The 15624-nt window shown below is 42.8% G+C and overlaps 2 protein-coding genes across 2 annotated transcripts; both read left to right on the forward strand.

Moving 5' to 3' along the window:
• The first annotated feature begins 294 nt into the window (after positions 1-294).
• LOC102701995 (HIPL1 protein-like) lies at positions 295-6551 on the forward strand. The gene is made up of 7 exons (XM_006651647.3): positions 295-591; positions 716-885; positions 2055-2846; positions 3023-3239; positions 4040-4218; positions 5068-5309; positions 6025-6551. The coding sequence occupies exons 1-7, from the start codon at positions 441-443 to the stop codon at positions 6413-6415; spliced, it is 2142 nt and encodes a 713-aa protein (XP_006651710.1). The 5' UTR covers positions 295-440; the 3' UTR covers positions 6416-6551.
• A 4184-nt stretch (positions 6552-10735) lies between these two features.
• On the forward strand, positions 10736-14383 carry LOC107303797 (beta-glucuronosyltransferase GlcAT14B-like). Its single transcript, XM_040522227.1, has 4 exons — positions 10736-11351; positions 11575-11650; positions 11756-11871; positions 13424-14383. The coding sequence occupies exons 1-4, from the start codon at positions 10736-10738 to the stop codon at positions 14014-14016; spliced, it is 1401 nt and encodes a 466-aa protein (XP_040378161.1). The 3' UTR covers positions 14017-14383.
• Positions 14384-15624: the final 1241 nt, after the last annotated feature.

A 15624-nucleotide genomic window follows, 5' to 3' on the forward strand; every position in this document is an offset into this window, starting at 1 on the left:
GTAATATTTTTCTCATTTTATCCTTACTTACCCCTACAGTCCCGTACATTCCTTATTTATTTTTTATTTTTAGACACAATAATATTTTTATTTTAAGCTAAAGAATCAACAAATACTCTTATTTCAGAACCGATAGAGCAAGTTTTGAAAAGATTGGAAGTTAAAATTTAGCTTCATCTGAGGAGCAAATTTTTTGAAACAATTGGCCGGTTTTTTATATCTACGGGATGAATGCCCGCAAAGAGCGGTGCGCGATCCACCGAGCAGCCGACACGAGCCTCCCAACTCGACAATATTCAAACTGAGGCAAATGGTCAACGCCCCCCTCCTCCCACATGCGGCCTCCCTCCTACTCCGGCAAGTCCAAATCGCCTCGCTCTCAATAAATCCCCGCGGCGCCGCGTAGGCATGCCCGCGAGCCCCCGACTACGGCGACAGCCATGGGGAGGAAGAGGAGCCATGCCCCGCCCCTCCTCCTCGCCTCCTGCTCCTCCTCCTGCTGCCGGTGCAAGCTTCTCTTCCTCTTCTTCTTCTTCTTCGTCGTCGTCTTCACGGCGCCCGCGCGCGCCCTCCCGCTCTGCACCGACTCCAGTGAGTAGTGTGACTCGCCGCCGCCGCGCCGGGGTTTGATCCGGTGTGCGCTTCCTTTCTCGTGTTTTTTTTTTTAATTTTGTTGTTGTTGGGTTGTGTGCGTGATCTTGCTCGCGTGGTGCAGGGGCGCCCGTGGCGCTGAACGGGACGACGCTGAGCTTCTGCGGCGGCGGCGGCGGCAACGGGAGCAGCTGCTGCGGTGCCGCGGCTGATGCGGCGCTGCGGAAGCAGTTCGAGGCGATGAACGTCTCCGACGCCGCGTGCGCCGGCGTCGTCAAGTCGCTCCTCTGCGCGGTACGTACCGTACGCACGGGATTATCCTTAGTTACTAATCTCGCTGCTTGTTGTGTCATGGGTGCTCGTGGCCGTCCTTTCCTTCGAGGGAAGAAAATATTGTTAGTGTTCGTCGATCGTGGTGCGCTGTTTCGGTTGCACGCAGAGTGTTCGATGTTTTGCCTGAGAAGGAGGATATGTTGATGTTGACGAATGATCGTAGTGTTGATCAGTCGTGTTAGCATTCAAAGTAAATAATGTGGCCACGAACCAAACGGCCCCCAAATCTCTAATTACACACCCAACTCATGTACTGCTCTCGTCGGAAAACAACCAATCCCTTCGACCTTCACCAATTCCCAGTATGTGATGAGTCATCGGGAGCTGCCCAACACTAGCACTTGTTGACTTCATAGAGAGAGAGGTAGCAACTAGCAAGCCAAGTAGGAGTAGTACTTTTTAGCGCGTTGGCTCTTGTGCTGGGTAGGTTTGATACGATTTAAGAGTCGTTCATATGACCATACCCTTGTTAGGGCATGTTTAGTTCTCAAAAATTTTTGGGAGCAAGGTCACATCAATACGTACGATCACACATTTGAAGTATTAAACATAGTCTAATTACAAAACAAATTTTATATTCCGCCTGAAAACCACGAGACGAATCTTTTGGTTCTAATTAATCCGTCATTAGCACATGTTGCTTACTGTAGCACATATGGCTAATCATGTACTGATTAGGCTCAAAAGATTCGTCTCACGATTTTCCCGTAATTGTGTATTAAAGTTTTAGTGTTCATGTATATTTAATGCTTTATTTAGGTGTCCAAAGATTCGATATGATGTTTTTGGGAAAAAAATTTGGGAACTAAACAAGGCCTTAATATAAGAACCTGAGGTGGAAAAAGCGACAGAATTTTCATATAAACCACCTTTGTTTCTAATAAAAAAATGTCTAAATCATTACAAGGACAGACTGGATCATGCATGGTGGGTAAAGCCATTGGGCTTTCCGTTCATACCATGTGTAACAATTGTAGCACTGCCTGACTGCCATGTGATGAACAGTACTTGATGTAGGACATCGACTTCAAGAGATTTTCTGCTGTTTATTTTTTCTATGAGCCGGTAGTTACTGATATTTTGTTGCTCTTGGATGCCAGTGCTAAAAAGTTTATTAATTTTGTATCCAGAAATGTAATCCATATTCAGCTGAGTTGTTCAAATCAACCTCAAAGATTCGGACTGTTCCCGTCCTGTGCAATGGATCAACTTCAGCTAGTTCTTCCCAATCGAAGGATTCTACACAGGACTATTGCAAACTTGTCTGGGAAACATGCAAAAATGTGACAATACTAAATTCTCCTTTTCAACCTCCATTGCAAGGTGGTGCAGGATTACCTAGTTCATCATCAAAACTTACTGATGTTTGGCAGTCAGAAAATGACTTCTGTACATCATTTGGCGGCACATCTGACAACCAGTCAGTATGCTTAAATGGAAATGAAGTTTCATTTAGCACCACTGAACCATCACCCAATCCTAAAGGGATATGTCTTGAGAGAATCGGTAATGGTTCATACTTGAACATGGCTCCTCATCCTGATGGATCCAACAGAGTTTTCTTATCTAGCCAGGCTGGAAAAATATGGTTGGCCACTGTCCCAGAACAAGGTTCGGGAGGCACTCTACAACTTGACGAAGCCAGCCCATTTCTTGATCTAACTGATGAAGTCCACTTTGATTCTGAATTTGGACTGATGGGTATAGCATTTCATCCAAAGTTTGCTACCAATGGACGATTCTTTGTTTCTTATAATTGTGACAGAACTCAGTCACCTAAATGTGCTGGTAGGTGTTCATGTAATTCTGATGTTAACTGTGATCCTTCAAAGCTTGGGTCTGACAATGGTGCCCGGCCATGCCAGTACCAAGTTGTTGTTTCAGAGTATTCTGCAAAAGTCTCATCATCAAATGTTTCTGAGGTATGCATTTCGATACTCTTCTATGCAAATATTGACATCAATGCTCTTTGCTTATCCTTATTCTTCTTCCTGGCGTTCTCTTATTTTGAATGACATAATGCAGCATGTATCAAATAAAAGAAGAAACCATTGAGTTAACAATTCAGTATCATTCTCATTTTAGATTTTTTTTCTAGGCAACATCTGCTAATCCATCCGAGGTTAGAAGGATATTTACTATGGGACTGCCATATACAGCTCACCATGGGGGACAGATACTTTTTGGACCTAAAGATGGATATATGTACCTTATGATGGGTGATGGTGGAAACAAAGGCGACCCTTTTAATTTCTCTCAAAATAAGAAATCACTTTTGGGAAAAATTATGAGGCTTGATGTTGATGGCGTTCAAAGTAAGTTAGCAATATGAATTTCGTTTTCATGGTTGTTCATAATGTCATTTTATTGTCTGTTCATTATTAAAATTTCTTAAATTTGACCTCATGTGTAGTTGTTTCATCTCCATGTTACTGTTATTTACAATGGTGTTGACGATTATTCCGTTTGAAATTTTACAATTGATTTCTTTAAAGACCCACTATATATAGTTAAATATTCTTTCCTTCCTAACTGCCAAGGTATTAAGTTAATGATCCTAGTGAAACAGCCTACACTATTGTGAGCATTAGAAATCACACCATTTGATGGTGCATATATAACTATTTGATTTTAGCGTTTTTTGAGATGGTTGAAATCATCAAAGGTAGAGCTGACAAAGGTAAATTGCAATCTTGCATCTGCGTTCAAAATTTTATTTTAGAGTAATGTTATTTAATTGAGCAATTTTTACCATCCTTGAGAAGATACCAGGAGGTACAACTGTTTTCTATATAAAATTTAGTATCTCTTGGTATCTTAGATACTAGAAGGTACTAAATTTTACATAGAAAACAGTGGTACCTCATGGTACCTACTCAAGAACGGAAAAAATGCTCTATTTAATTGGCTACAATTGTCAGCCAAAGTTATTTTATCAGGTGAATATACTGACCATTCGGAACTTTCTGGATGGAAAAAGTAGAATATCCCATTAGCCCATTACTGCATCTTCATGATATGAAGATATTTATTATGCATTATATTTTTGCTCCTAATATTTGTAGTATTGTTTCTTTTCAGCCCAGAGTCAAATCACTAATCTGTTTCTTTTCAGCCCAGAGTCAAATCACTAATCAGAGCTTGTGGGGTAATTATTCCATTCCGAAGGACAACCCATTCAGTGAAGATAGTGACTTACAGCAAGAGATTTGGGCCTTGGGCTTGAGGAACCCATGGAGATGTAGTTTTGATTCGGAGAGGCCCTCCTATTTCTACTGTGCAGATGTTGGGCAGGTAAAGATCCTGAAATATTAGCAAGTGGGAACCACTTCATATTGTCATGTGTATGTGACATAATCATTTAAATCTCTTCTTTGCAACTGAGCTCTTTTAATTGAGTAAAATACAGTCTTTAAACTTGGGAGCGGATGTCATCTACGTCCATAAAATTTTAAATTGCATATCTAGGTCCTTAAACTTGGGAGCAGATGTCATTTAGATCCTAAACTTTTAAATTGCATATCTAGGTCCTTAAACTTGAGAGCGGATATCATTTAGATCTGTAAACTTGAAAATTGCATATTTAGGTTCATCATCTTGGTTTAATGAATCATACTCAGTCCAAATCTCGTTTGAGTTAACTTCAGTCAAATGAGGTTTAGATCGGCTATGAATCATTAAACCAAGATGACGGACCTAGATGTGTAATTTAAAAGTTTACGGGCCTAAATGACATCCGCTCCCAAGTTTAAGAATCTAAATGTGTAATTTTTAAGTTTACGGATATAGATGGCACCTGGTTCCAAGTTTAAGGACTGGCCATGTATATTACTCTTTTCAATTTTTCTAAAGGTTTGCATGACCATGCACATGTTTAATAAGCCTTTTTGAAACCTCATACGAGTATCATATTTTGTGAAGCTTCACATATGGAAAACTGTGTAAGAATTTGCCTTGTTTTTTGTCATCTATGGTATTGTTTTGCACTAAGTACTGTTCGTTTCCTCATTAAGTTTAAGAGATGAGAATTATTTGGGGTGTAACATGGAACTTTCAATGGATCGTAGTTTCCTTGTTTGATCACCGTCAAAATGCATTGTGACTGACTATTTAATTTTCTTGTACCTTTACATACATCCATAGGATTTATATGAAGAGGTAGATTTAATCTCAAAGGGTGGAAACTACGGATGGCGCGCATATGAGGGCCCGTATATTTATCATCCAGAATGGACACCTGGAGGGAATACTTCACTTAACTCCATAAATGCTATCTTTCCTGTTATGGGCTACAGCCATTCCGATATCAACAAGAATATTGGGTCTGCATCAATTACAGGCGGATTCGTTTATCGAGGGTCTTCTGATCCCTGCCTATATGGAAGGTATACTGTCTATTAGTTGGTTTCTTATACATTTCAGTAATCTGGAGCAGATGGCACAAAAAGTTACTCCATCTTTTGCTTTAGCAGCATGACTAAAATTTTTTCCATGTATCTAGTTTATTAACAAGTTCTACACTGCATATTTCACCACCAATTATGGCACATGCTATATTTCTATACCATGTCAAGTAAACAGTAGAACTTTACTTTGTTAGACCTTGTGATGTGCAAAATGTTTGTGCATTAGATGTGAAACAAATGCATACATACGATATGTTTCTAATAAAAAAATCGAAAAAGTATGAATTGCCCTGCAGAACTTTTTCACTTTGATGTTTATTCATCAATCCCCACTTTGGAAGGAAGTTACCATGGTAATAGTTTTTTGTGTATACCATTTACAATTACAAGTTGCAATAGCAACCTAACCATACGTTCAATGCTTGCGTTGAAGAACACGATTTAATAGCAACGTGAAGATTGATGACTATATATCAATCCTCTAATACTACTTTGTGTATCATTTACATTTACAAGCTGCACAGTCAGTTAACCAAAGGAAAGCTCTGATATGTAATACTAATCAGTTCTCATATTCTTATGGAAGTCATGCTCTTCTAGTACTACTATTTTTGTTTACCATTGACAATTACAAGTTGCAGAGCAAATTACCTATAACAAATCACAAGTTTTTATCCCCTTCACATGAGTTCAGGTACATGTATGCTGATCTCTACGCGTCAGCAATGTGGACCGGCACAGAGACCCCAGTGAGCAGTGGAAACTACACCTCAACTCTACTGCCATTCAGCTGCTCCAAGAACTCCCCGATACCCTGCGAATCTGCGTCAGGCAGCCCCCAGCCATCGCTGGGCTACATCTTCTCCTTTGGCGAGGACAGCAACAAGGACGTCTTCCTTCTGGCATCCAAGGGCGTCTACCGGGTTGTCCGGCCTAGCCTCTGCGGCTACGCCTGTCCTACAGAGAAACCAGCGACCAACACCGGGAGTACATCTCCTTCAGGCTCTTCGTCGTTGGCTTCAGGGAAACGGGTTGGGAAGTTGGCAGCAGTTATGACGTTTGTTTTGTATGCATTATGCTTCTGAGACGTCCATCCGTTCTTGTGTCGTCTCGTTTACATGGCTCCTGTATGGTTTCTTTCTCACTTGCTGTACAGCATTCCACGAGCACGACACGTCTGTGTGACTGTGTGTGGTTACTAGTATCTGGTGGTTGTGCTTAGTTTTCATGTGGGCTTCTGCAATGTAGCACTCCGATGACCGACAATTAATTAGCCGTGTGCTTGCCTTTAGGATCGGGCATATTTCCATGAGAATTTAATATTATTCCTCCTCCCACGAAAATGAAAAGATGAGATCTATCGATGGCCATAGTCAAGAATCTTTATATTTGTGGACGGAGGCAGCAAGTGGAACAACAATCCATAAATGAAGTTGTATGGGATTATGCTTTTTTTCTGGACCTTCAATTTTCATCTTTTGCCTATCTGTAGAAGACAAAAGTAAACTCACCGCATCACTGAACATTCTAGCTACCTATCCTATTTTTTCGTTTCTGCTTATAAGTATAAGTCAAAATTTAAAAATTTAACCTTAAATAGGGAGTTGATTTTGATGTTTTTTCACCGTAGTTTATTTCCTAGCCTTAGTTTTTGAATCATTAAGAATATGTATATAAATGTTTTATTCACAAATTATTTTTTATTTACAAATATGTCATTTGACAATTGCTTCGTTGACTACTACTCAACGTTATCACTTGTACCGTGTTCAGATATGGTTCCTCTAACGTAAAATTTACATCAGCAATACATGGTTGCTGACGGACGCAACTCCTTTGACTTAAGTTAGAGAGACGTGGGTGGCTGACAGTGGCCCCACCGCTTATATGCTCACATGCCAGCTACTCTGATTTAAGTCAGAGGAGCCCGTTCCGGTTGCTGACATGTGAGTCTTACTGTCTATGGGCTCACATGTCAGCCATTAAGATTCTCTAACTTTTACCTTAGTGGATCATGTTCCACGGTGTTCCTCTATTTTTTTTTGACTGTTGCTGTAATTTTCCCTACTCATTAGTGCTATCATCTCAAAGATAATTTTCCCTACTCGTATTGGCAGCACTATAGGAGCAATGTTGTTAATTGATGAGCTTCTTGTCCTGCCTCCTGTCAGGGAATGGAACGTGTGTACTTGGATGTCACCAACCACACTTTCTTCATCATTCGGTTGGTGGTGACTTGGGTTGTCTTCCCCGTTGAAATCGTGCAGAGGTGGTGACAACTATTCGAAAAATCATACTTTTTGCAGACAGGATCACAGGAAAGAGAATTGTACTTTTTAGTATCAAAGTCCTTTTAAGCATCCAATCCCCTCGGAGATCTCATGGCCTGCCGGCTGTGATTTTGTCAACGATAGCCTCGAGCTCGACGTTCGGTCTGCCTGCATAATCGCTTGGTGCCTCTTCTGCACGCACGAAATGGAGGAGAAAAAGAGATCTAAACTATCGAGTGGCTATTAGGTCTGTCTCTGGTAGGGGTTTGGGATCTTCTCCTAAAAAAAAAAAAGGATCGATGGATTAAGACATGATTAATTAAGTATTAACTATAAGTTACTCCCTCTGTTCTAAATAAGTTTATTTTTTTAAAATTTTGAATCTAAATTCTGACTATTCCTTATTTAAAAAATTGTTACGATTAAATATTTTTAATGTTATTAGATGGTAAAACATTAATATTAGTTTACTCATGACTATTTTTTATTTGTTTAATAAATTTTTTAAATAAGATGGAGTGAGTATTAAATAGATTAATATGATTTTCAAATTAATTTTTCTATAATTTTTGTTTATCCATTTGGCCTGATCTCTATTTTTTCCCATATTCCTAATTTATCCACTGGGGCAATCCGGCTTCTTCTTTGTGCCAAGTTTTATGGTAGCAGCGATATTTCGCTTCATCCTCTTTTTCCAAGAATTTCACAATTGGACATCGAACCCATTTCATATGATGGGAGTTGCTGGAGTATTAGGTGTGGCTCTGCTACATGCTATTCGTGAGGCAACTGTGCAAAAACACCGTCGGCCGAAAATAAATACGTGGAAGCCGTAAGAGACGCTAACTGGCTTAGAGCATCCCAACAGCTCATCCATTTCATCCTCTATCCTAGAAATAGAGGATGAAGAGTAAAAGTTAAGCTCCAACAGAACATCTATCTCATCATCTATTTTTAGATATCATCCATATTAAGAGAGAGTTTAGATGTTCTCTCCTCAATCCTCCAAATAGATATAGAGGATGTCATATATAGATGATCTGCTGGAGTACAACGGGATATGAAGGATGAAAGTGTTTTAGATGATCATCCAAACGAAGATATGATAACCAAATTTAGATGAGCTGTTGGGGATGCTCTTAGCTCCGTAACTGCCAGACCCTCTAGCTAGCTAGGTGAAAAGTCTCTGTTCGTCGATTTTATTCGGCTAAAAGTATTGTTGGAACAACTTCAACTCTACGGGAAAAAAAAAATCAATGTAGTATAACACTCCAAGATGGGATGTGGACTTCATGTTTATTGGCACTGGCCACAGATCAGTAGCATTCGCGTTAATTAGGGAATGCACGTGGTACTGGTTTTGCTATCGCATAATGAAGTTGCCTCGTCTCGTCATGACGGCTCGGAAACTAGCTAGTACTACCAACCGAATAAACATAGATTACTGTACTGCCTATTATTTATTATACTGTTATACATGTCTTTTATACCGTTTATACATAGATTGTGGATGTTGTACCTATATTAGTTCAGACTTGCTACCCATCAAAAAAGGTCGGTGGTCTTTAACCTACTGTCGATTAGGGCACCTACTAGAGAGACGGCACAGGAGAGAGATGACAAGAGAACCCACCGGAAAAAAGCGATCTTATTGAGTTTCGGATAATGGTATGGGTTTAGTTTTATACCCACAAAGATGTATGAATTAAGCTTACTGTCATGAGCATTTTTTTCATACTTGAGGAGGTACCAAGATATACCACTATTTTCTATGTATAATTTGGTATCTTCTAGTATCTAAGGTATCAGGAGGTACCAGATTTTACATATAAAAAATATGGTATCTCTCGGTACTACTTAAAAATGGTAAAATTGCTCTATGGTCATAGGTTTTGTGACAGGGTGGTTTTTACAAAACCCACCCTAAACCCGACTTAATGTCATCTCTATATAGAAAAGTCTTCGAAACCACGAACAAATCTATTGGTCTTTTAAAGTTTAAAATAATCAATACGTAATTAGTCCTATACTAATTACTTCAATGGTTTCTGGCAGTTTCAGTCCATGAACTCGGCGTTATAATCGGACGGAGGAAGTCTACCTTCTTTCACGTAGATTATGTGCATATTAGTCATCGGTTTTTTACACATTCGCTGAACTGCTAAATGATATTTTTTTACGAAAAATTTGTGTATATGAGTTTGTTATCAAACTTTTATAGAGTAGATTTTTAATTCAATTTTATTATTTACTATATTAAATAACTGTTAAGAAAACTAGATAATGTTATTGTTTTATAAGCAAACGAACACAACCGAACCATAGCAACATTTGACATGTGAACCTAGTGGTTATAGTGATCTGAAACCTAGTGGTTACAGTGATCTGAGTAACACACATGCCCCTAGTGGTTACAGTGACCTGAGTAACCTGTAGTGATCTAATTAACACCCAAGATCCTGAATTCAAATCTCCATATGAGTATAAATTTTAGATTGAGTATTTGAGGGGCTAGATCCCCTATTTGAGCTAAGTTTCTAGAGTTTCTAAAATAAAAAAATGGTTACGTACCTTATTTGAACTAAGTTTATAGAGTTTCTAAAATAAAAAAAATGATTGCGTACCCTTCTCTAAAAAAAAACCCCAACATTTGGCATGGCCGCTAGCAGTTGCTCCCCCCCCCCCCCCCCCCCCCCCCGAGCCGACTGACGCAAGCGCGGTCACCGAATCCCCGCGACGCTGCCCATCGGCTCAACACGGCAACCACTTCCCCACGTAATGCCCTCCCATGTCGCCGCCACCCCACCCCAAAATTCTCCGCGACTGCCGCGCGCGTCGGCTCGTCGCCCGCACGACCCTTCTCCCCTCCCCTCCCCGGCCCGTACGAACACGTACGCCACGCCACGTTCTCTTCTCGCATGGGCTCTCTCGCCAACGCGCGCCACCACGCAACGCAACGCCGCGCGGCCGCGGATCGCTTCGGTGGGGTGGGGTGGTGTGGTGACAGCGAGACCCCAACCTCCTTCGCGCTTTCCCCCCCTCGCGCCGCGCCACCATGCATATAAGGCGGAGCCCCCGGCGAGCCGAGCTAGAGCTCCGCCGCGTCGCGCCGCGCATACGTACCGCTCGTCGCCCATGGACGCCCACGCCGTGCCCCGCGCCGCCGCCGCCGTCGACCTCCGCTGGCTGCTCTCCGTGGCCGCCGGCGCCGTCTCCGCGCTGCTGCTGCTGCTCCTCGCCGCCTCCCCCGCGGCGCCGTTCCACCACCTCCGCCCGGCGTCCCTCTTCCTCGCGCCCTCCCGCCGCGCGCTGCCGCCGCTCTTTGTTGAGTCCACCCTGTCGTCCTCGTCTGCGACACCAGCCACACCACCCCCGTCGCTGCCGCCGCCGCCTCCCCGCTTCGCCTACCTCATCTCCGGCTCCGCCGGGGACGCCCCGATGCTGCGCCGCTGCCTCCTCGCGCTCTACCACCCGCGCAACAGCTACATCCTCCACCTCGACGCGCAGGCCCCGGACTCCGACCGCGCCGACCTCGCCACCTTCGTCGCCGCACACCCCGTCCTCTCCGCCGCCGCCAACGTGCGGGTCATCCTAAAGGCCAACCTCGTCACCTACCGCGGCCCCACCATGGTCACCACCACGCTGCACGCCGCCGCCGCCTTCCTCTGGGGCCGCGGCGCCGGCCGCGGCGCCGACTGGGACTGGTTCATCAACCTCTCCGCCTCCGACTACCCGCTCGTCACGCAGGATGGTACACACATCCAAACCCCCCTCCCCCACCGCACCTGCCGCCATTAATATCAAACCCTACTCAATCTTGAACTCGATCAGTAACCATCATATCATTCCGACTCATTAAATTGGTGCCGTTAGAAGTTGAATCAAAATTCAATTCAGCCACATGCATTTTTCCTGAAAATTATTGTTGTTGTTCTTGATTGGACTCGGCTGGATGGATCGATTGCTTCCTGCAGATTTGATGCATGTGTTCTCGAAGCTGCCACGTGATCTCAACTTCATCGATCACACAAGCGACATTGGCTGGAAAGCGTATGTATTGTTAACTGAAGAACAGTGCCATATCCATCATTCTCGATTCGTGCTTAGCTGATAATTAAAACAAAATGGCTCATCACACTGTTGTGGTTTTGTCAGATTTGCAAGGGCGATGCCAATGATCGTAGACCCAGGGCTCTACATGAAGACAAAGGGAGAATTGTTCTGGATACCCGAGAGGAGGAGCTTGCCGACAGCTTTCAAACTCTTCACTGGTATGGTATATTTGTGCTCTAGTATGCTTGCTTGATTGGTATGATATATAGTGGTGTAATTTTTTCAGAAAGCATGATACTGTTTTAAGCCCTTCAATGGGATGAAAAACGGCAGTTAATTTTCAAAAATAGAATTGCAACTGTTAAATTGCAGGCATTCAGCAGTGTTCCTTCCTTTTGGTTGGAACTTGGTGGTGTTGCTTGCTTGTTCCATATAGTAATTAAGCTTTGAACAGGATTGCTTGATCTTGTAAATCATATCCTGATGAAAACTATGATTTTCAGACATTCTTTATACCTCATGCCAATATATATTTCAATCTTCACTTGTTTGAACTAGTAGCGTGCACTAGAGTACAGATTTCAGGAATCAGGATAGTGGCCCTTCCTAGAAATAAGGTGATCGTTTTGTACGTTCTGAATTAGTGGAGACCATGTCTCTTTCTATGGTGTGATCATCATGGTCTCTTGTAAGCACATAAGTAGTTGCTAGTATTTGGATTAATTAATCTATGTAAAATTATGTTTATGTCAATGTACTTGCTAAAAAGCCCTTGTTTATGGGTGTATGTGTCACTGTTTATGTATGACATTGACTTGTTCCCGTAGTTCGGCTGTGTGGATTTTTTTTTTTAATAAAGTGCAAGCTTGATTTGAATTGTAAAATCCTTTCGGTCCAAAGAAATAGTGGGGCAGATTTTTATATGAGACTATTAATTTATAAATAGTACAGGACAGAATAATATGGCAGGATATATGACCACCTCTCAACCACAACCAACAAAAAACTAAATGAAATGTAATAGCTGGGTAACAGCAACCATATTACTATTCATTAGAATATTAGATTCATTAATTTGGACTATTATTTTCTCTGTATCAAAGGAAGTTGATGTCCTCTTGCTTTCTTCCTCTCTCTCAAAGAGTCAAAGTCGATAGTTGGTTAGCGAAATGACATAAATGAACTTCTCAGCTATCTTTATAAATCAGTAATTAAATACGCTCCATCCTATAATAAATTCCACAGTTTTATTGTGCAAACTTCGCCTTATTCCTTTTTCTCATTCCACTTTTGTCTGCACAAAACGTAGCTCGATCTTCTCGTGTTCACGAATAAAATGTTGCGAGCCTCATTTTTTCACTTCTACTTATAAGCTAAAATTTAAATTTTTTACTTTAATATTATAGAAGATTTTACCTCCGATTAATCCACTTCATGTAAACATGATAAGTGTTTCCGCATGCATACCAGCAAGCGGTTGATATTCAAAATTTATGATAGGAAGATTTTAGTTTTTTTGGCTTTTAGATCATGAAGATCAAATATTTATTGATTTTTTATTTATAAATATATCGTTGGATTTTTTTTCTAAATAAACCAAACAATCACCCCCACGCGTTTAAGACAGTGCACGCACGCTCGGAATAATGTCCTATTTGTGAAAATTCTCCGTTTTTACACCTGCATATCTGTTTTTTCTATTGATCTAATCAGAATTAAACACTAAAATGTGGGAATAACTAATTAAGTCTGGTGTTGTGGTTTTTGCAGGGTCTGCGTGGATGGTGCTATCTCGGCCGTTCGTGGAGTACCTGATCTGGGGGTGGGACAACCTCCCACGGACGGTGCTGATGTACTACGCCAACTTCATCTCGTCGCCGGAGGGCTACTTCCACACCGTCGCCTGCAACGCCGACGCCTTCAAGAACACCACCGTCAACAGCGACCTCCACTTCATCTCCTGGGACAACCCGCCCATGCAGCACCCGCACTACCTCGCCGCCGGCGACTGGGACCGGATGCTCGCCAGCGACGCCCCCTTCGCCCGCAAGTTCCGCCGCGACGAGCCGGTGCTCGACAGGATCGACGCCGACGTCCTGTCGCGGAGGCCCGGCATGGTCGCACCCGGGGCCTGGTGCGGCGCCGCGGCGGCGGTGGCGGCGGCGGGGGGCGGCAACAGCAGCAGCAGCAGTGCAAGCGACGTCGACCCATGCGCCGCCGCCGTGGCCGGCCGCGGCGAGAGCGAGACGGCGCTCCTGCTGCGGCCGGGCCCTGGCGCGGAGCGGCTGCAGCGGCTCGTCACGTGGCTGCTGTCGGAGCAGAACTTCCGGCCGAGGCAGTGCAAGGTGGCGGAGGCGAACTGAGCTGAGCTCTCTCCGGCGCGGCTTAGCTAGCTTGGCGCGCGAGCGCGCATCCAAGGTGCACGCGATGCCGTCCATGTAGGACGAGATCGAGCTTGAAGGCCCTGGATACCTGATGATGCATGCGTATATATATATAGGTTCATGCATGACGATTGACATGCACCTGAATACCTGATCGATGATGACGGTGTAAACATGTATGTATGTATGGTGTAATGCTGGCAAGGTGGTAAGTACATGATGCTAGAGAACACATGGTATATATATGTACACTGTAAAAGAATAGAATTACAAGCATATGGGAGGGAGATAAATGTGTGTTATACGGGGAAACCCTTTTAATCCATATCAAAGGATATCTTATCGTCTTTTGCATGTCATCTAAATATGATTATAAAAAAATTTAAAAATAATTTTGCAAGATAGATTAATTTGTAATATATCACTACACAAACATAAAAAACAAATTTGATTTATAAGTTAAAAAACATGACTATGAACATATTTATAAAGATCGTGAGCATGACTATTGTTAACAAAGTTTGATTTCTTATTTTTGTTAAAATTTATAAAGATCATGAACATGCATATTTTGTAAAGTGATATATCACATATTTATCTATCTTATCATTTTTTTCAATTTTTTCATAACTATATAAATGACATGCAAAATTTTTAGTGAAATTTGACTGAAAAATTTGCGCGGCAGTCACTGCTACCGGACCCTACCGGCAAAACCGAAATTTCTGAAATTTCGGAAATCTCAGTCCGAAATTGCCATTGCAAACCCTGCCGGCCGGACGACACCTTCTCGAAGCAGCTCCAGCAGAGCAGAGCTGCGTCAGGAACCCTAAGTGGCAGCAGAGGCTCGACGTGTTCTCGCCGTACAAGTTCGACAACAGTTTCTTCCTCGCTCTGGCGTACGGCGACGGAGTGCTGACCTCCGACATGGCGCTCGTCAGGGACAACAGGACGCTGCCGATCGTCCGGGAGTACGTACGCCGGCAGCCAGATCGCTTTTCTTCTGGCAGAATCGCAAGATCCATGATCAAGCTCAGCTACGCGCCCTGACCTGAGGGCGGCGCCGGCCGGCGAGCTAGATCTGCCGCTTCAGCTGCTTCAGGAGCAACGCCGCTCACGCCAGCATCGTCGACGCCGCCGACGCCGGCGTCGATGGGTCCGCCGGCGCCGCCAGTGCTTGACCGAGCGATATGGGCGCAGCATGCGTCGACGTCTCGACGTCAGCGTGCGTGTTTCGTTCACGTTAAGTTTCTGCGGAATTCCTCGATATTTTCTTGCATTTACGTCATTTTATCGAATAACTATTGTTGGCTTTGTTCAAACTATAGGCATTTCTACACACAGCATAAGCATTTCCATGCCGATTTCGATGATTTCACTATATATAATGATGCTCCAACTAATCGGGTGTTTGGAAATGCAATATACTCAATTCAAAATTTTAAGAAATCATCGCTAAAGTGACTTAAAGATAATATTTTCATGTCACTACTACAGATCACTCTATTAGGCACGACGTAACCGTAACGACTCGATGCAGCGTATTTGTTACGTGTAAATTACACCATAATAAGATGTTTCTGATGT

Source organism: Oryza brachyantha, chromosome 3 (assembly GCF_000231095.2).
Source record: "Oryza brachyantha chromosome 3, ObraRS2, whole genome shotgun sequence".
NCBI lineage: Eukaryota > Viridiplantae > Streptophyta > Magnoliopsida > Poales > Poaceae > Oryza > Oryza brachyantha.

Excerpts from the sequence above, each read along its gene's own strand:
- LOC102701995 (XM_006651647.3), top strand. The coding sequence starts at position 441 with ATGGGGAGGAAGAGGAGCCATGCCCCGCCCCTCCTCCTCGCCTCCTGC. Across the intron at positions 886-2,054 it reads TCAAGTCGCTCCTCTGCGCG|AAATGTAATCCATATTCAGC; the intron begins GTACGTACCGTA and ends TTTTGTATCCAG. Across the intron at positions 4,219-5,067 it reads ACTGTGCAGATGTTGGGCAG|GATTTATATGAAGAGGTAGA; the intron begins GTAAAGATCCTG and ends ATACATCCATAG.
- LOC107303797 (XM_040522227.1), top strand. The coding sequence starts at position 10,736 with ATGGACGCCCACGCCGTGCCCCGCGCCGCCGCCGCCGTCGACCTCCGC. Across the intron at positions 11,651-11,755 it reads AGCGACATTGGCTGGAAAGC|ATTTGCAAGGGCGATGCCAA; the intron begins GTATGTATTGTT and ends TGGTTTTGTCAG. Across the intron at positions 11,872-13,423 it reads AGCTTTCAAACTCTTCACTG|GGTCTGCGTGGATGGTGCTA; the intron begins GTATGGTATATT and ends TGGTTTTTGCAG.